Source organism: Pangasianodon hypophthalmus, chromosome 16 (genome assembly GCF_027358585.1).
Source record: "Pangasianodon hypophthalmus isolate fPanHyp1 chromosome 16, fPanHyp1.pri, whole genome shotgun sequence".
Lineage (NCBI taxonomy): Eukaryota > Metazoa > Chordata > Actinopteri > Siluriformes > Pangasiidae > Pangasianodon > Pangasianodon hypophthalmus.
The window spans coordinates 16,435,502-16,457,069 of NC_069725.1; the positions used below are offsets into that span (position 1 = coordinate 16,435,502).

At 38.9% G+C, this 21,568-nt stretch overlaps 1 protein-coding gene across 7 annotated transcripts in view; it reads left to right on the forward strand.

Moving 5' to 3' along the window:
- The first annotated feature begins 4,255 nt into the window (after positions 1 to 4,255).
- The window catches only part of LOC113530371 (protein phosphatase 1 regulatory subunit 12A), a 32,685-nt gene continuing 15,372 nt past the window's right edge, over positions 4,256 to 21,568 (forward strand). Inside the window, exons 1-4 of one of the 7 annotated variants that reach the window (XR_003403143.3) lie at positions 4,256 to 4,599; positions 4,733 to 4,838; positions 15,653 to 15,751; positions 21,500 to 21,516. Coding sequence is in view for 6 of the 7 variants with exons in the window: in XM_026920273.3 (XP_026776074.1) it covers positions 4,553 to 4,599; positions 4,733 to 4,838; positions 15,653 to 15,751; positions 21,500 to 21,516 (269 nt within the window). In the remaining variant the exon portion in view is untranslated. Of the gene's footprint in view, positions 4,614 to 4,732; positions 4,839 to 15,652; positions 15,752 to 21,499; positions 21,517 to 21,568 lie in introns of all 7 variants that reach the window. The other 6 variants (XM_026920273.3, XM_026920275.3, XM_053240732.1 and 3 more) reach the window with 6 other exon arrangements.

A 21,568-nucleotide genomic window follows, 5' to 3' on the forward strand; every position in this document is an offset into this window, starting at 1 on the left:
TTGGCAACGAAGGGTGGTTTTAGGGTTGTAGCTCCAGCAGGGGAACACTGCCACCACACTGGTTGGAAAAAAGCCGCGTACGAGGATCTCACTTTTCAGGAGTTCATACTGGATGGCTTCGACAGGAGAGACATCATGATAGGCCAACTGGGCCTCCCCCAAGAGGAAGGGGGTGAGAGCGTGGGCCCAGTCCTCCTCAGGCCAGCCTTCATGCTGGGCGATCCTCTCAAAGGTAAGGAGTTATGCTTCGACGTCATTGTAACTGGTAAGTTTGGTAAAGAGCCTCTCGGCAGGGGTCAGGGAGAGGGACAGCAGCGGCGGACAGCCCTTTCTTCAGCTCCAGGAGCTCTTGGGTTGCGATCCGGAGGCTTTGGGCCAGCTCCTGGGTCACCACTGCTGTTGAAGGCTGGTTTGAAGGAGACAAACATGGTGTCCATTGTGGGGTCATGGCCTGTGTCTGTATTCATGCCCGCATTCTCCATCATTGTAGCACTGAGAGGTTGCAAGAGGCAGAACACAACAGGAAGCAGAAGTGGGAGAAGAGTGCTCTTTAAAGGCTGGTGAGAAGGTGAGGGTGGCTGGGGTAGAAAGGTGAGGTCGCGGTCGTCGCGGCGAGCATGGGGCGTGCTCAGTGTTGAACCAGCAAGGTGGTGCTGAAGAGGCGCTGTCCATTCAGCACCATGGCGGCAGTCGTGTGAGGAGAGCTGTGTATCTATTAATAGTGCTAGCTAGCATTTGTAAAATTCAACAGTATAGCATTTCTGTTCAGCAGCTTGCTTACCTTCATTGTAATTAGTCATGATTAGCCATTATGAAATGTGATGCATTTAAATTATTGTTTTGAAATAACAGGGGAAATTATTTTAATGAGCACTTCATATTAAAGCTAGGGATAGAAGGCCTGAAGAAACCCCACCTTTGTGTTAATGAACTTTCTTTTTTTCCTTATTCCACTTGTATTTTCAGGTTTAAAATACAATGCAGAACATTACTTTATTAATTTCATGTTGCTTGTCTGAGTGTGACCCCAGTAATAGTAAAACATAACTAAAAAGGGGCGCTAGAAGGTAACACAGACATGAGGGCACCCTGGGACATAAAGCGGCCAGCCAATCCACTGTTGACAAACCTGAGTGAACACGTGAGAAGTGGGGGGGGCGACAGCATCCAAACATCCCAGTTCACCACAACACTCTATGCCTTTGAACCCACCAGACCTGCTCCTTTACCTAAGAAAAAACTATTCACAAAAGGCTTGACTAAACAAATATGTTTTCAGCCTAGACTTAAACACTGAGACTGTGTCTGAGCACTGAACACTAACTGGAAGGCTGTTCCATAACTGTGGGGCTTTATAAGAGAATTCTCTATCCCCTGCTGCAGCCTTCACTATTCGAGGTACCAACAAATAGCCTGTACCTTTTGATCTGAGTAGGCGTGACGGATCATAAAAGACCAAAAGTTCGCTCAGGTACACAACCCTGATCAGAGGCCCGTCTGTCTCAGTGCTATGATGAGGCCTAAACTCATATATACTGACTCATTTATTTCATGAATGTTATTTCTGTGTAGGTATAAGCATAACTGCTCATGAGCATACAAACTTTTCTAGGAACTTAGAGATAAAGGGGAGGGAAGAACTGATTATCTTTAGGAATATTATCTTATCTTATTTTTGGAATTATCTGTTTGAAGAAACATAGTATAAGGGACATATTATACAGGTTGATGATTTTGATGATGAAATTAGTGAAATTAGTTCGGTTTCTTGAAGGGGAGTAAAACATTCTAATTGTTGATCTGATATCATTATATTATTATCTAAAGTGGTAGTTATAAAAATGTCTGGTTTTAAATTAACAATCTGAATTCTTTGCCTGATATTTTATATTTTACCATTGAAAAAATTCATGTGGTCTTATTCCTAGTCAATTTATTTAAGTGAAGTGAAGTGACTTGTGGCCAAGTATGGTGACCCATACTAGGAATTTGTGCTCTGTATTTAACCCATCCAAGTGCACACAGACACGTGCACACACACAGCAGCGGGCAGCCTTTTTTGCTGCGCCCGGGGAGCAGTTTGGGGGTTCGGTGCCTTGCTCGAGGGTCTCACCTCAGTCATGGCATTGAGGGTGCTGGTCATTCACTCCCCCCCCACCTACAATCCCTGCCGGACCTGAGACTCGAACCCATGAGCTTCAGGTTCACCTTCGGGGTTGCAAGTCCGACTCTCTATCCATTAGGCCACGACTGCCCCCATCTTGCTACAATCTTAGCAATGATCTAGCAGTGATGAGATCTTTTCTATAGCTCAAAAGGCTCTCCTTCCCTGCTATCTGAAATATTACCAATTTAGTTTGATGTCATTTACATTCTAATTTTCGAGTCTGTTTTAAGGAGCATGTTTGATTGTTATTCAAGGGTGCTAGCTTTTTCTTTTAAATGGAGCTACCTTATCTAGCAGAACATTGATTCTAAGCATTCAGTTGCCTGGTCAATTTCTTTGGGATCAGACGGTGATCCAATCATGATTGGTAACTCTGGGAGATTACTGATAAAACTCTGTGCAGTTGCTGACGTGAATGTACGTTTGATGCAGTAGGACAGCAAGGTGCATATATTATGATTAAGATACATTTAATATGAGGTGAGATAATGATCTGAGATAGCTTCAAACTGCAGAAGTGTGACTATATTTTATATATTTAATCCAAATGTTAGTATTAAATCAAGAGTGTAGCCACCACTATGAGTGGGTCCTATTACATTCTGATTAACCCCTACTGAATCAAGAATGGACACAACTGCTGTTCTCAGAGGATATTCTGGATTATCAAAATGAACATTAAAGTCTCCAATAGTTAATGATTTGTCCAATGAAACAACCAGGTTAGAGATGAAATCCGTTAATTCACAGAGGAATTCAGAATATGGACCTGGGGGTCTGTAAATAATAATTAGCAGATTATTAGGTAGGCAATTGTACCATTTCAGCCTTATTATAGAAAGTAAATTGATTATGTACCTTTACTGTACAACAACATATGGAGGGAAGAAACCTAGTGAATTCACTGCTGTTCTTTAGACATCAGCTAATCCTGATTTTCACTCATAAGGGTTTGGCATGATTAAACCAGGAATACACCTATGTGGAAACATTTTTAGGGTATATTAGACAAAAAAAATGAAACTTGATACATTTCATTTTATTTGCTACCAGTAGAGGAAAATAATAAGCTAAATCCAGCCTACCATTACTACAATTAGGGAGCCTCAGGGCCCCACCCATTACATACTGATAGTGGAGCGCTACAAAAGTTTTCCAGAAAGGTCCACAGGGCATCTGAAGCAACACTGCTAATTCTGCATCCAGCTTTATCCTCCTCTCCAGTAGAAAATTTATCCATCTTTGACAAGCACATTTCTTTTCATTGAGCTTTTTGGAAGCACAGCATGTTTTTTCATGTTGTTTCCAAAAAGACTAAGATGGGAGCAGAGTGAAATGGCCTCGTGGAGTGACAAAGCCTGTATAAACACAAACACGCACTCTGCACTGTAACACAGTTTTCCAAACTGGTTTTCTCAGACATATAATACACTTGTGCCAAGGCCATTGCTTAAACTACATATTTTCCAGGTTATATGTACTAGTAAGAAATTTTTAAAAAATAATTTTAAAAAACACCTTTAAATGATGGTTGAGTAATTTAACCTGAACCAAAAATGTTACAACTGTAGCAGCTTTCCCCAATGTGAGGAGAAGATATCACAGACTGGCAATTTGAGTGTTTGCTGATGGGATTGTTCTATATGGAATGTAATAATATGGAGGACAGTGTCCATCCTGAACTTAAGCCCAAAATCCACAAAGTTCAAATGTCCCAAGACCTATCTATACCACTCTGGCTTATGCAGGTCAGTACAAAAAGAAGGCAGCGGTGGTCTATAAAATGAAGTATAATGCATGGCTAACAATCAATTTCAATTATTAGCCAGTAATGTGTAAATGTCACTGATTACTTGTATTTTTTTCCCCTTTAATACACTACAAATTATAGAGTCGTCAGTCAACATAGAATATTGTAAAATAGCTTCCTTAATTTTAATTTGGGTGTGCTAAAAATATTTCTCTGAGGCTGTAGCAAAATATACAGTTTTCTTTATCTATAATCTTCTGTTCTGTCTACTGTGTATAATGGTGCAGTAAAAAATTCCTAGCCGAAAATGTTTGCATAAAAATAAAGCAGACTTGGCAGAACTCCAGATCGACAAGAGAGCTGACTGCATAGCATGTGTAGAGAGATACCAAAAGAGGACAGTTTGGTAGTTTGTTTAGTTTTTGGTCTTGATATTACTGTATGCTGCCAGAGTAAAGGATGGAGCCTTCTGATTTGTGAAGCTAACAGATTCCTGTCCTTTTTTAGAGATGTGTGTGTGTGTGTGTGTGTGTGAGAGAGAGAGAGAGAGAGAGAGAGAGAGAGAGCAATAAACAGAAGAAAATAATGGGAGTGAAGATAATACCCATTGCACAGTGACGAGGAAGGAGCACTAAATGCTGGACAGTTCAGGCAAAGGCAAGACAGAGGCAACAATTCCAGTGTACTGCTATCTAGGTTTCTCTCTTATGTTTCTCTCTGACAATGTTGACTGAACACCCTTCTTTAGTTGTTATGGCCATTTTGGCAACTGTTCTCTCTATGTGAGCCACTGATTATCTTTGTCATCATTTTAGAGAGATGTCGTCCTACTTGCGCAACAAGGACCTGTCATCTCGCACCAGGAAACCTGTTTTGGAGTCGCCACCCTCCTCCCCATCCTCTGGCAACAAAAGCTTCAGAGTAAGAACGAGTTGTGCATGTTTACAGTTTTTTCAGCCTTTACCAGAAATGTGGAAAAAATGAGTTATGTTTGCTGTGTTAATAAAAGTGTTGTAATATACTTAAAAATATGATTATATGATTTAGATAGAGTATCCTCTACCAACTATTGCACCTTGAGACATTAGAGTTTGGGACTTGTTTGTTTTGTACATAAGTAATGTAATACAAATGCAGAAATACTTTTTAATGCAGAAAAATAAACAAATAAAGCAAAAAAAAAAAAAAGAAAGAAAGAAAATAGGCTAATAATAAATGTTGTGGTCACCCTTAGGGGGCGTGGTTAATTTCAAGTGCATGTTTCTTACATACCATATGTCTGATTGCGCTGAAATGCTCTTACAACCACATCTGAACAAACTAACTGTGATACCATAAGGACCTTCTGTCAATGTTCCCTTAGCAACACCAGGGAGTTGTTTGGTTGCATGATCCCTCTGCATATTCTTCAGGAAATGCACTTTTCTAGTTTTTGTTATTTGATTTCAATAATAATAATAATAATAAGAAGAAGAAGAATAATGATGATAGTTATCTGATTTCTATTATGTTTTATTATTCGTACAAGCAATACAGGTCCGACTGGCCCAATGAAAACCATATACAGGAGGGGATTCTGAGGTCATATACAAATTTTGGGGCATGGTCATACATAGGGGACAGAGCTAAGGTCAGATAACTGTATCTCAGGAACCCTAAGTCTGATCGAGCTGAAATTTGGTATGATGCACCTATGTGCTAATCTGTAAGTGGATTTTTGATAATGACTTAATAAATAAATAAAAAAATTCCTGCCATCAGCCAATCAGCTTTCAGCAGGCATTTGATATTGTTACAATTGAGCTATTGTCATGAAACTTGACTGGTAGTTTCAGGTAACTGATGCAATCTCACTCCAATTGGCCATTTTGCACAGGCAAGCACCACTCTCATTTTCTTCAGAAAATGTAAATTCTAGTTATTCTAGTTTATGTTTCTGCCAACTAGACCCACAGAGTTTCGAGATATCGACACTGAACCAATTCCATACTGGTCTTGTCTTAATGGTGTGCTAGTAGACAGCTTTTGGAAGTATTTATCCCATTTTCCTGCTGCATTCTTTTTATCATCCCGTTTTCCCTTTCATTTGAATGGGATTATTTAAAACTGCTCCAATTCATTCAAATCTCAAGCTACAACCACCAAAGTGAAACCTGGGTGCACCAGGACCCACCATTGCAGACACTCATCCTTTTCTTTCTATTCATCCTTCTTTCTTCCCCCCATTCAGTTCAATGTGGGAAAGATAGAGTGGGTGATGTCATCACCACTCCAGCTTTGAGTATAAATTGTCTGAATTCACTTTTTCAACATATCATTTTCATCCAAAATTCTTATAATTTCACCTAGAAACTATTCCAGGTTTAAACAGTTGAGATACTCCTGAGTTCTGAGCATTTGTTTGACACTAGGGCAAATCAAGAGCATATGCAGCCAATAACACACACACCCAGACAGATACACACACAGCGCAGGTGTGCAGGCCTGCGCTTTGACACAGACAAGCATTTATCCTCAAAGGTAATCCTCTGTTTAATCACTCACATGTACAAATACCACTATGCCTGCAAATTACTACTACACATTCATCATACAGAACTTTACAGAACTACAGATGTATCATTACATCAGTAGTCCTTTACAGAACTACAGATGTATTATTATATATCATATATCATTTTAATGCAATTAAACTTTATTATCTACCCATAAAAATTTATTCCCAAACATCCTCTTAATCACTATGAAGAACTGCAGTGTATATGAATTTTTTGTTTGCTTTACATTTTTCGATTTTTTTTAAATTAAATTTTCTTCAACAATAACAAACTATTTTACTTATTAGCCTTTTTAGATTTTCAAACTTTTTGTTCTTAAACTGTTAGCATTTTTAACTGGCTTTGTCAAGCAAACATGAAGTTACAATTATTCTATTCTAAAACTAGCAACACCCGAACAACCACCTGCGACCCCATAACAGCCACCTAGCAACACTCTAGCAACCAGCTGAGTTTCTATAGCAACCAAGTAGCTACAACCTTGCAACCAACGGAGATCATACTGAAACCTCCTAGAAACACCATAGCAAACACATGGGACCCCATAACAGCCATCTGTTAGTATCGCAGTGACCTAGCAACACCCCAGCAACCAATTTGAATATGCTAGCAACCACCTGACAACACCATATCTACCAACTGGGTTAGCATAGCAACCATCTAGCAACACCATAGCAATCCCCTAGGTTAGCCTAGCAAGCACTTAGCAACCTTACCAACCACCTAGCAACACCCTAGCAATTCCCTAGGTTAGCCTAGCAAGCACTTAGCAACCTTACCAACCATCTGGAATATGATATCAACCACCTAGCAACACCCTCGCAACCAGATGGCATAGCATAGCATCCACCTAGCAATATCCTAGCAACCAAGTGGGTTATCATAGCAAACAGGTCGCAACACCCTAGCAACCACGCTACTAGCTATCAAGCACCCTAGCTATCATCTACCAATGTTTTAATATTTTAACACTTTAATGCTCTAAAACTTTAAATTCAAGAGTTCAATAAAGTTATATAACAAACAAACAAACAAATAAATTTATTTATTTATTTATTTATTTATTTATCCATCCCGCAGCTCTTTTTTCCCCCCACCGTTTCCCAGGTTTCCATTATGCCTTCTTGGGCAAGAGCATAGCACATAAACCATGTAGAATATTTTTTAATAAATATTGGGTGTCAAGTCATCAAGCCTTTGGTTAGCATTGAAGCTGATCCCAAAGAGTCAATTCACTGATTACAGGGCATTAAAAGTTTATAGTTATTCCATTAGAAAGATCATTTAATTCACTCTTGAGAAGCAGGTTTTTAGTGTTGTTGTCCTGTCTGTAGGCGGAAGATTTTTTAGGATGATCATGAGATTACTACCTTTTTTAAGTTGTAAGTCCAAAAAGTATAATCTGAGGCACTGTTCTATTTGTGGGATGATAAATAAGCACCAAAATAATTCTTTTTGGACTGTCTGGAGGTCAGTGCATCCGTTCTCTCAATAGCGCTAACATGGGCTATGGCGCCATCTATAATGTACTTATGTAACGGAGGTATTTTTTTTTTAAAGGGACTTTTATTTTGACGGGTTGCCCCGTTTTCAGTATGTTCGCGGGAGATGCAAAGACGTCTGGGAAAAAAAGAGAAGAGAGAGCAGTTTTTACGAGAGAGACGCGGAATGATTGCTGTGTGAGAGATCGATAGTTTTGCAGCGGAAAACGTGAAAGATGATAGTAATACGCATTTAATTTGAGTTTTTGCGAATTAAGTGAACACTAACGCCATCGTGTGAGGTTGGAGCCGTGAGTTTCGTTCTGAACACTGTTGTTTCCAGAGTCATTTATGAACCGTGCTTTAGATTGGGAGACATTGATTTCTTCCTGCGCATCATTTAAGTGCACTTGTTAGTGCGCGAGAATGTGAACTGGAAGTGAGTTTTTCACGGAGTGTTTAATTCTTTTCTGCTCTCTCTGAGAATTTTTGCATTTTTGTCGAGACTGTCCATCGCCTACGATCAGTTTTGCTTTTGGGAAACACTTTCCTTTTGAGACCGAGTCAGTGCGTGCTGTGGCTGAGCTGCGCCATTTGGTTTCAGAAGGTTCCCGAGTTTTTCACGGGCCACGCTGAGTTTTTGCTCATGTGTTTTTATTATTAACCTGCCATCCTGACGACATCTCCTCACTGCCTAGCCCCAGCTGTTCATTTCATCATAAGTCGTCGCAAGTCATCTCATCAATTTCATGGTTGCTACAGACACACACACACACACACTAGTGATGGGTCGTTCTTGAACGATTCGTTCATTTTGAACGAATCTTTAATGTGACTCGGGAAGAACGAGTCATCTCGGGGAGTGATTCGTTCAGTCGCGCATGCGCAACATCCTATAGGTTCTGTACTGGAATTAGTTCACCTGTTTCGAGTCTTCGGGTCTGAGGCGTTCGTTCATCACGTGACAGCCCCATAAGCTTAACCAATGCAGTCTGAGCCGGAAAGAGAATTGATTAGTTCATCTTTCGAGTCGTTCGTTCTTTTGTCACGTGACATGACAGCATCGTTGTCAAATTGTTGCTTTTAATTTCTATGACAGAAATGGTTCTTTTCCATAACACTGAATGTGGTAAAAGTAATAAAGACTCTTCAGTGTTATGAAAAAGAACCATCATGACAGAAATTAAAAGCAACAATTTGAGACCAGAAACGCATCACGTAACTGTAAGAGTAAATTAAAATAATAATAATTATTATTATTACTATGCACCCATTTGTAAGGAAGGTTGTAAATTAACTAATTTCTCTATCCAATGCTGTCATGTCACGTGACAAAAGAATGAACGACTCGAAAGACTCGAGAGATGAACTAATCAATTCAATTCAATTTTATTTGTATAGCGCTTTTAACAATGGACATTGTCACAAAGCAGCTTTACAGAAATAAATGGATTCACAAAAATATATTGTAAATATTTGAATTTATACCTGTGAATTTATCCCTAATGAGCAAGCCAGTGGCGACGGTGGCAAGGAAAAACTCCCCGAGATGATATGATGAAGAAACCTTGAGAGGAACCAGGCTCAAAAGGGAACCCATCCTCATCTGGGTGCAACGGATAGTGCGATTATAAATAAATCCCTTCTATTATTGTGTACTATATGGGCAAATAGTGCAATTGTGCAACCAATAAATTCATCACAGTTTTTGCAAGAAGTCCGGCTGGTTAAAATCTATCCACTGTCCACTGATGGAGTCCTGAGTACGAAGGTGCTCGTGGCAACTGCAGCCCCAAAGCCACTACAGCAATCGCAGTCCCAAGCCATTACAATACAGCTCCCAATATGTGATCCCCATGCCATCTCCACAGCCCCCAGGTGGCACCATCCCCAGCAATCCAAACAGTTCTTCAGGCAGTCCATTTGGGGCCACCCCCAGCAGCAGCGAGCGAACTCAACCAATGAGAACTCAAACCAGAAGTAGGGCATCAGGATGGGTCAGGCAGTGAGGAGGAGCAGAAGGGGTCAGGATCACTGGCATCCCAGAAGTAGCATGTGTAGCTCGACAGAGAGTGAGGGAGAGAGAGAGATGGAGAGAAAGGAAGAGATTTTTAGGTGAGCTTTTGTCCTCTAATGGTTAAGCACGATGTACTTTGCATGCAGAGTGCAAGCAGGGACTCAGGCAAGACTAGCTATGACAGCATAACTAAAAGGGAGAGCCAGAAGCTAACACAGACATGAGGGCACCCTGGGACATAAGGCAGCCAGCCACTCCACCGTCAGCAAACCTGAATGAACGTGTGAGAGTGGGGGGGCGACAGCATCCAAACATCCCAATTCACCACAACACTCTATGCCTGTGAAACCCTCCAGACCTGCCCCTGTACCTAAGAAAACTATTCACTAAAGGCTTGACTAAACAAATATGTTTTCAGCCTAGACTTAGACACTGAGACTGTGTCTGAGCCCCGAACACTAAGTGGAAGGCTGTTCCATAACTGTGGGGCTTTGTAAGAGAAAGCTCTACCCCCAGCTGTAGCCCGCATTATTCGAGGTACCAACAAATAGCCTGCACATTTTGATCTGAGTAGGCATGACGGATCATAAAAGACCAAAAGTTCGCTCAGGTACTGTGGCGCGAGACCATTTCGTGCTTTATATGTCAATAGTAGTATTTTATAATCAATACGAAATTTGATTGGGAGCCAATGCAGTGTGGATAAGATATGGGTGATGTGGTCATATCTTCTGGTTCTAGTAAGGACTCTTGCTGCTGCATTCTGGACTAACTGGAGCTTGTTTATGCATCTACTGGAACATCCAGACAGTAAGGCATTACAATAATCCAATCTAGAGGTAACAAAAGCATGAACTAATTTTTCTGCATCGTGTAGTGACAATATATTTCTTATTTTAGCAATATTTCTGAGATGAAAGAAAGCAATCCTAGTTATATTATCTACATGAGCTTCAAAAGAAAGACTAGAGTCAATAATCATACCAAGGTCTTTTACTGCTGCACATGATGAAACAGAAAGGTCATCCAGAGTTATTATGTAATCAGAAAGCTTACTTCTAGCTGCATGTGGTCCTAGTACAAGTACTTCTGTCTTGTCAGAATTAAGTAAGAGAAAGTTAATAAGCATCCAGTTTCTAATGTCTTTTACACATTCCTCGACTTTATTAAGCTGGTGTCTGTCATCTGGCTTTGCTGAAACATACAACTGTGTGTCATCAGCGTAACAGTGGAAGCTAATACCATGCTTACGGATAATTTTGCCCAGAGGTAGCATATATAGAGAAAAGAGCAGTGGGCCTAAAACAGAGCCTTGCTGGACACCAAACATTACCTTAGCATGAGAAGAGAAAGTCACCATTTACGTTTACAAACTAATAACGATCAGTCAAATAAGATCTGAGCCAGGAAAGGGCTGTTCCCTTAATGCCTACTACATTTTCTAGTCTATTGAGGAGAATAGCATGGTCAATGTTATCAAAAGCTGCACTAAGGTCAAGCAGCACCAGCAAGGAGACACAACCCTGATCAGAGGCCAGTAGTAAGTCATTTACAACTTTTACCAGTGCTGTCTCTGTGCTATAATGAGGCCTAAATCCTGACTGATACATTTCATGAATGTTATTCCTATGTAAGTATGAGCATAGCTGCTGTGCTACAACCTTTTCTAGGACCTTGGAAATAAAGGGGAGGTTTGATATTGGTCTATAGTTAGACAAACTAATTTTCACACACAACAGTCTCTATATAATCACTCTTTACAAACGTGGCATCGCAGCATGCACAGAACATCAAACCTTGAGGTGGATGAGCTACAACAGCAGAAGACCACATTAGGTTCCACTCCTATCAGCCAAGAACAGATATCTACCCAAACTGGATAGTTGAAGATTAGAAATAAAAATCACCTGGCCTTTTTCCAATCTTCATCTGTCCAGTTTTGGTGGGTCTGTGCCCATGATAGCCTCAGGTTCTTATTCTTGGCTGATAGGCATGGAACCTGATGTGGTCTTCTGCTGTTGTAGCCCATCCACCTCAAGGTTTGATGTGTTGTGTGTTCTGAGATGATTTCTGCTCACCATGGTTTTGAAGAGTGCTAATTTGAATTACTATAGACTTCCTGTCATCTCAAACCAGTCTGGCCATTCTCCTCTGATCTCACTCATCAGCATGGTGTTTCAGACTGCAGACCCTCCGCTCACAGGATGTTCTTTGTTTTTCACACCATTCTGTGTAAACTCTAGAGACTGATGTGTGTGAAAAACCCAGGAAATCAGCAGTTTCAGAAATTCCCAAGCCAGCTCATCTGGCACCAACAACCATGCCATGGCTTTTCCTCATTTTGATGTTTGATGTGAACATTAACTGAAGCCCTTGACCTGTATCTGCATGATTTTATGCATTGTGCTGATGCCACATAATTGGCTGATTGGATATCTGCATAAATAAGCTGGTTTACAGGTGTTCCTATTAAAGTGGATGGTAAATGTTAAAAATAAATGTAAATATAAATGTAGAGCTTAAATGTTTCATTCATATGCTAATGCACCCTGCCCTCTTGGAGAGTGTGTCATGGGAGTGCCTGTAGGGTTGTTAGGTTTAGACCATACTGTGCTAGTTTTGGAACAAAGTGGAGGCTCTAAAAAGCTGGTGGCATTTTTGGGCTGATTTAAAAACAAGTCCATGCCCGCCATGATCTTGTTATAAAGCAAATAAAAAGAATTAAATAAAAACAATTTCTAAAAACATATGCTATAGCAAAGGGAAAATTTAAATGAAGACAGTGTAGACCTATCTATAATGTACAAAACCATTTTTCTACGGAAGTCCAGAAAGGCTGTTATTTTTTTTTTCCCCTTGTGATCCTAAGATAACAAAAGTTGTTATTTTGAGATCACAACTTATTTTTCTCATGAAACCAAAATGCATTAGGCGTATACTGTATGCTGTACAGCATGGATGAGTGTGTCCATTTTTACTTTAATCAGTGAGTACTACAGGTGGTAATAGATGATGCAGTGGTAGAGCTCCTGTTTTCCTTTTTCAATACCAAGATCATGGGTTCGAGCCTGTTTGCTTAGGCTTAGTTGACAGAGTAGAATTTCTTTTCTTTTTTTTCTTTTCTTTTTTTTTCCCACAAATTTACTCTTGTGGATCAGTAAACTACATCTATCTATCTATCTATCTATCTATCTATCTATCTATCTCCATCACTAGAGAAGGCAACTCAGAAATTTGCAACAATACTGTTGTGAATCCTGTAGTGATCATTTCTGTTCTCCGATATATATTGCAAAGATGAACCAGGATGCTCGTTTAAGACCACAATGTCATCACTACAACCAGTCACCAGAGCACACAATTAATAATAATATAATTAGATCATGGTAATACTATGTTAATTGACCACAGTCACGCCATATAATTCAAACTAGTAGATTGAATACTTACATCTGATTGACCACCTTTTTGCAGTGTACAGTCATACAAAAATACAGAAGAAGGTAAATGTAAAAGTAGGTAGCACCCATAGCACTAGCTGGTCAAGTAGCTATATCTTTATTTTATCTTATTTATCTTTATATTTGCCATTTATATTTACCATTTACTTTTAATATTTATACTGAAACTTGAAACTATTATTTAACCTAGGTCACCACCTAAATGTATCAGAATGGCCTCAAATGTTAAAAAAAAAAAAAAAAAAAAGAGAGAGAAAAGGGCATTCAACTGTTTACATTTGCCACCTCATACACTGTATATACATATACTCATAGACCTCATACCTCAGACCTCATTGGGAGTAAAATTTGGAATTGCAGCTGAAGCAGTTTAGAATAAGCACAAATTATGAAAACCCTTTTAATATTTTTTAGTATTAAACACCTTGCTGCAGGTTTTACCTCAGATTTATCTGATTTACACATTTCTATTAGTATGGAAATCCAAAACAACAAAAGTAAATAATAGGCTAACTAAATATATAGTTGAATACGGAAATTGAAAATATCACTGGATACAGAAATTGATTCTGAATTGAGTTTTAAAAAAATTAAAATACTTTTCATCATCACCGTCGAACTCCATTTCCCAGAGCACACCAGACACACAAATATGGCCACCATGGACTATGAATCCCAACACACATGCTCATTGTCACGTTCCCACTCACCCGATTACTGATTTTTCACACCTGGTTCTCCTACAACTCTATAAATACCAGACTCTGGCCTTTCATACATTGCTCACTGTTGTGTATTCACCTGATATATTAAGCCTTTGGCTTCTGTGTGTATGCTTATCTAGTTTTAATCTAGTTCTGCCTCTGGTTTTCTAATTCTGTTTTTTACCCTGGTTATCCTGTCTGCTAATCGCCTGATCTCTTGGCTGTTTTGACCACAATTTTTGCCTCACGTTTTGGAGTTTGTCTGTCCTGTTTTTATAATAAAAGCACTTTTGCGAATGCAACTATCTCTGCAACCTGACAGTACACTTTGTCATCAGCATGATTGCAGCAGAAGTGCTAGACTGGCAACAAGCGATTGCAGCTCAAGGCCAGGCAGTAGAGGAGCCGCAACAGCAGGTAGCCATGTTCATCGCTAAACTCGTGCAGCTAAACAACGCACTGACACTACTGCTAGCTGCATCGGCAGCAAGCTCATATCCTGCTCTTCTGCTCATTGCATGCCCAGACAAATACTCTGGGGATCCTGCCCCATGTAAGGGTTTCTTGCTCCAATGCTCCCTGTATTTTTCTGGCCAAGTATCCGAATGCCACAAGAAGCACAGTTTATCAACCTGCTTACAGACAGTGCACTAACCTGGGCAACAGTGGTCTGGTCACAATGAGGCAATACACCATGTCATATGACCATTTCATTGAGCTTTTCTGTCATGTTTTTGATCACACTCCTGAAGGCAAAGACTACTACTGGGTGTCAAGCAGTGCTGTTGTAGTGAAACAAGCCAGCTCTCAAAGTGGCCTACCAGCAGGGTGACATTCTCAAAAAGCTTGCATGTTGCGACGATCGGGTGTTTCTAGATTCCCTCACTGATCTCTCCATTTGACTGGTCCCAAAACTGAGTGGGGACCTGTCACTGAATCAAGCGCAACAGAACCAATGCAAATCGGCCAAGCCAAGCTCAACACTGGTACACCAAATTTGCAAAAAGGAGAGACTTTGTTTCTACTGTGGGGATTCTCATCACCAAGTGGCACAATGCCCCTTTATGTTCCTTGTCCAGGTCTCCACAGCAGTCAACCGAGCAAGTTATTTCCTCTACTCACTTTCCCATGGTGAGTCCTGGGGAAAAAAATTTGCAGCCAAAAAATGGCTACAAATTACTGCATTGGGTTTTTTTTTTTTTTTTTTTTTTTTTTTGGGGTAAATTCTATATGCAATTTTCTTTCAGTGTAGTAACTATAGTTACTGTATTGTTAACCCTGATTCTACCATGAGCTACTATGGTGCCACAAGGTAACTGTGTTTATACTATGATACTGCCATGGTTTTACTATGGTGGTTTATAGTGACTATGGCTATTGTACAGTTAACCATGATTCTAGCATTAACTACTACTATGGTGCTTTATAATAACTGTTTAGTGTTATACTGCCATCTAATAATTGTTGTGGTTTATAGTAAATATGGTTATTGTAGACTGTATTTAACCACATAGCGACATAGACTAACAGTGGGAATTCCACTCCATTTGAGTGGAGGAGCAGCAGCAGTTCATGGCTGGAGCCCAACTGGAACGCTGCTCTGCATTAATAAGGTAAGTAATGTTTTATCTTTATGTACAGTTATTTCTGTTGTGTAGTTTAATAAAAAAAATAAATGTTTAAAAAGAGATGCAGTTAAGTTATACAGTTTAGGTGAAGACAGCTAATTAGCACTTAGCCTTAAAATTAAATCTACCAATAACGAATTGAGCAAAGATGTAGATAAAAGGTATCCCCCTTTGACTAAAAGTTAACACATTGCATTTAGCATACAGCTCAAAATTTACTTCATCCTTTTGCCATTTTTTCTTTATTTTATACTCATTTCCCACTAAAATATAGCTTTCTATGCTACTGAACAAATTAGTTCATCTTAGCACAGTCCAAATTTCAGCTAACATGAGCTTAAAATGGACATTTAATCTATTTTAGTGCTTTTCATGATAATTTATTGGCTTTAAATCATAATGTCTTGTCAGAAATTGTAAATAGCTGAACTTGTTTTTGTATTGGACAATTTCTCAGTGAACATATTAATGATTGATACGAACTGAAGCTCAGTCAGCTAGTGGAAATGGCTGATATGCTACTTTTTTATGTTTTTAAATTTATTTGTTCATATATTCCACATTTTATCATAAAAGATAATGTAATTTATAGGCTTGGGATGCCTTTTTCACATATCAATAATTGGGAAAATAATTGTTCCTAATTTTCAATTTTGATCTGTAATTTTCAAATATAAATAGTGGCTGCTGCAGTGCCTCCGTAAATCTATAGCAAAGGCTTACAAATTTGGCTCAATCTATTGTCATATCAAGAAGACACAATAGATTGAGCCATATTACATGTCAGAGGAATGATGGAGCTCAGTTACACTAACCATCCACTTTAATAGGAACACCTGTATACCTGTTCATTTATGCTGTTATCCAATCATGTGGCAGCAGTACAATGCATGCAATCCTGCAGATACAGGTCAAGAGCTTCAGTTAATGTTCACATCAAACATCATTATGAAGAAAAAATGTGATCTCTGTGACTTTTTTTGTAGGAATGTTTTTATTAACATGTTGTTAACAATGAGAATTCAAACAATCTAACAATGCTCAAAACCAAGCTAACAACTCTTCTTTTTAGCAACAAGGGGGTATAGATGCAGCACCAACTGAAAGAAGAAAAATACCTATAAATATACAGATATATAGAGATAAAGCTTAGGTCCCTGGAGAATTAGTGGTTAGCCCACAGGGTTCGATTCTCAGCCAGGGAACCAACCCCAGCCACTGGGGTTGCGTGCAACAGTGCACTCTCAGTGCCGGGCCCAAGCCCGGATAAAACTGGGGAGGGTTGCATCAGGAAGGGCATCCGGGGTAAAACTGTGCCAAATCAGATAAGCGGACCAATGATCCGCTATGGCGACCCCTAACGGGAGCAGCCGAAAGAGGAACAACAACAACAACAGCGATAAAACTAAAAATTTAAAATAATACTAATAATAACAGGGCACCAGAAGTATAATTGGAAAATAAGTAAATAAATAATTTTGAAAAATATTAAAAAATAAAAAGGGGAAGGTGTGTACAATTTGATTATATCATTACATACCAAACCATAGTATGTGGTTTGAAAGACCATTAACATGTTCAAGATATGGTGTCCAGACACGATAAAAAGTATCTGTTGATGAATGTACCATGCATGCCAAATAGTGATAGTTTCTTTTATAATTCTATGCCAAGATTTTTAAGATGGTGCCTTGTCACTGATTCATGATAGTACAATGCTTTTTTCTGGCAGCAAAAGCCAAAATATCAAACAATCCCGTTGCATATTTATTAGATATATTATTCACTTACAGAGAAGGCCTAGTATTAACGGCAGGGTGTCCAACTCAAGTTGTAGACCAAAAATTTTACCAATAAAATGCATTACTTTTGACCAGTAAGCTTTAACTATATGACAGTCCCATATACAGTGAATATAATCCCACACCTCTATCTTACATTTAAGGCAATACAAGGAGTTTATTGGATTAATTTTGTGTCGAATATATGCTGTGATATGCAGCCTGTGCAAAATCTTAAGCTGGATAGCTCTTACTCTGTTGCATACTGAGAGCATCTTGGCCTGAATCCACACCATTTCCCATTCATCTTCTGTAATGTCCAACCAAAGCTCTCTCCCATACCAGTCTAAGATCCTGTGTACTACCTATACTGTAAGAAGATAGGACTTTGTGGAAGAAAGTGATTTGCTTTTCTGGGGGTTGGTTCAAGAGCACTTTTTCTACTTCTGTTAGCGAGATGTTAGAGGGGAGTGTCAAACTTATATATAAATATAGTCCCTAACTTAAAGAAATTGAAAGAAATCTTGCCTAGTCATTTTTCTTCTTTCACTTACAGAGAAGGCCTAGTGTTAACGGCAGGGTGTCCAACTCAAGTTGTAGACCAAAAATTTTACTAGTCAATTTTAATGTAACTAATTCCTCAAAACACAACAAAGTCCTTTCATCAAACAAATCACGTAATCTGTATATGCCTAGGGCATGCCAGGTTTTAAAACCATAATACCTGGTAAAAATTCTGGATTATTGTGAATTGGGGTCAAGAGGGTGGATACTTTGACCTCTCATTTACAGATATTAAACCAGGCTTTGAGAGTATGATATTACAGTGGAACTATCACATAAAACTTTAACCATTTTAAGGCTACAGGTAAATAACACATGGAAAAACTGAAATGACTGCTTTGATCGGCCAACATGACTCCACACCAAGAACAATGCTAATGAAGAGATTTCCACAAACAAGTAATCAGCTGTTGCCTACTGATAAATGTCATAATTAAAATATTATGACCCTATGCAGATCTAGTACTAAAGAACACCACAAACAGAAAATCATGAAAGTGCTATGCTTTAGTATGGACTGTGCTTTGTTCATTCATTCATCTTTGAAAAACGTTTCATCCGCAAAGCCAGAAAATCCATTTACTTTTTGCATTGGAGAGCTGAAGCAAATGTGTTTTCATTGATAACCACAGGATTACAGAGCATGTCAGAGTAGTGAATGGCCGTGTGACATATTTCTTACATTCAACCATTCATATTGAATAGTCTAACAGCTTTATAGTTTGTCAGAAAATAGAGCATGCACGTGCAAACAATCGATAACTGCAGGATCGATTGGCAGAAAATAAGAAGTTTTGATTGGCCTTTACTATTCTGATATATTTTTTGCTGCCAATTTTTCTCTTTGGAAATGCAAATCCTGCGTATAAGGCAAATCTAAAATGGCTGAAGTCTGAAAAGTTTACTTAGCCTAACAGAGAATGAATAGTCTGTTCATTCTAGCGTTGTTCTTGCACCACTTACTGTCAGTTAGGATCTCTTGAATGTACATGTTCGAGTAGCCTAGAACTTCAGTAATTCACTGCTGTTTCATAGTTTTATTGCTTTCTAGACAGTAATTCATAAAGTTTGTATGCATTCTTTCTAGCTAAAATAACACCGTACTTGTGGGAATAGAAGAGGAAAACACGTGCACGCTTTGGTCCAAAATGATCCGTTACATTGTACGGATTTAATCTACAGGGTGTCGCAAAAGTCTCCATACATATAGGGGACTATGTATGCCAGCACCACGTCAGTGTGCCATTATCAGTGGATGTTTGTGGACATCAAATTCTCGGTTGGTCCACAACACTTCCAGTCTTTTTGAATTTGTTAATAAGTTTGGCAACAGTGTCGCGTGCGATATGCTTTCCATGTTTCCTGTTAAAGTCCATCGCACCCTTGCGACAGCTTCCTGATCTAGCCATGAGAATGATTTCAATTCATTCTTCTTTTGTCAAAGGCATTCTTAAAGTCTATCTGAATATATAAATATACACACACACACACACACACACACACACACACATGTATGTATATATGTGTGTGTGTGTGTGTGTGTGTGTCAGGTCTGGAAGTATTTGGACAATGACAGAGTTTTTGTGATTTTGCCTTTATATACCACCACAATGGATTTGAAATAAAACAATCAAGATGTGATTAAAGTGTAGACTTTCAGCTTTATTTTAGGAGGTTCCACAGAGGTTCCATAAATATGGCATTTACCATTTAGGAATTACAGTCATTTTTAAGTTCTTCCATTTTCAGGGGTTCAAAGGTATTTGAACAATTGACTGACAAGAAGTTAATTGACCAGGTGCGGTCCATTCCCTCGTTACTTCAAGACAGATGAAGCAGATAAAAGGTCTGGAGTTGATATCAGGTATTGACTTGGCATTTGGCAGCTGTTTGACTGGAGCTACCAATATAAAGTCCAAAGAGATCTCAACGCAAAGCCATCATTAGGCTGAAAAAACAACATAAATTTATGAGAGAGATAGCAAAAACCTTAGGTGTGACCAAATCAACAGTTGGGTACATTCTTAAAAAAGAAAGAAAGCACTGGTGAGCTCAACAGCATCGAAAGGCCTGGAAGACCATGAAAGACAACTAAAGTGGATGATTGCAGAATCCTTTCCTTGGTGAAGAAAAACCCCTTCACAACATCAACAGAAGTCAAGAATACTCTGGAGAAGGGAGACGTATCATTGTCAAAATCTACAATCAAGAGACGCCTTCGTGAATGTAAACCACTGTGCAAACCACTGGTAACATTCAAGAACAGGAAAGCCAGATGTTCTGGAATAAGATTCTTTGGACTGATGAAACCAAAATTAACTTGTAACAAGAATGATGGGAAAAGAAAAGTATGGTGAAAGAAAGGAACAGCTCATGATCCAAAGTATACCACATCAAGTGTCAAACATGGTGGAGGAAGTGTTATGGCATGGGCACGTATGACTGAGAGAAGTAGCAAGATGAATTCTGGCTATACTCTCTGCTCACATTCAGCCAAATGGTCATTGGTCAGGGGCTTCACAAGGTGGATAATGACCCTAAACATACTGCAAAAACAACTCAAGACCTTTTGAAGGCAAAGAAATGGAATATTCTTCAATGGCCAAGTCAGTCGTCTGATCTCAACCCAATGGAGCATGCTTTTCACTTACTGAAGACAAGACTGAAGGCAGAAAGACCCACAAACAAGCAGCAACTAAAAGTGGCTGCAGTGAAGGCCTGGCAAAGCATCTCCAGGGAGGAAACTCAGAATTTGAGTTTTGAGAACAAGGGCTCCAGACTTCAGGCAGTCATTAACTGCAAAGGATAATGACTACCACTACTAATGAACCACAAGTATTAAAATTGTGGTTATATTTACAATTATGTCACTTTGTCCAAATACCGTTGAGCCCCTGAAAATGGAGGTACTTTGTTAAAAATGGCTGTAATTCCTAAATGGTAAATGCCATATTTTTGTGGAACAGCTTAAAATAAAGCTGAAAGTCTACACTTCGATCACATCTTGATTGTTTTATTTCAAATCCATTGTGGTGGTGTATAAAGGCAAAATCACCGAAACTCTGTCATTGTCCAAATACTTCCAGACCTGACTGTGTGTGTGTGTATATATATGCGCGCACATACACACACACACACACACACACACACACACAGTCAGGTCTGGAAGTAACAATGACAATGACAGAGTTTTTGTGATTTTTGTGCATGTGTGTTGGATTAAAAAAATGCTGGTTTCTTTCTCACAATAATATAATGATTTCATTTTAGTTTGCAATCTTATTTTCAATTAAAATTTACATATTTATGTTTTAAGTAAAACCATGTTGAAATAACTAACTTATAACTGTCTTACTAACTTGTGTATGTACCTTTCTTTCTTTTGCAGCATGACAGATTATCTAGGTATGTACTAAAGTATATATTTGCAGTTATTTTGTATGAATTTGCTGTTACT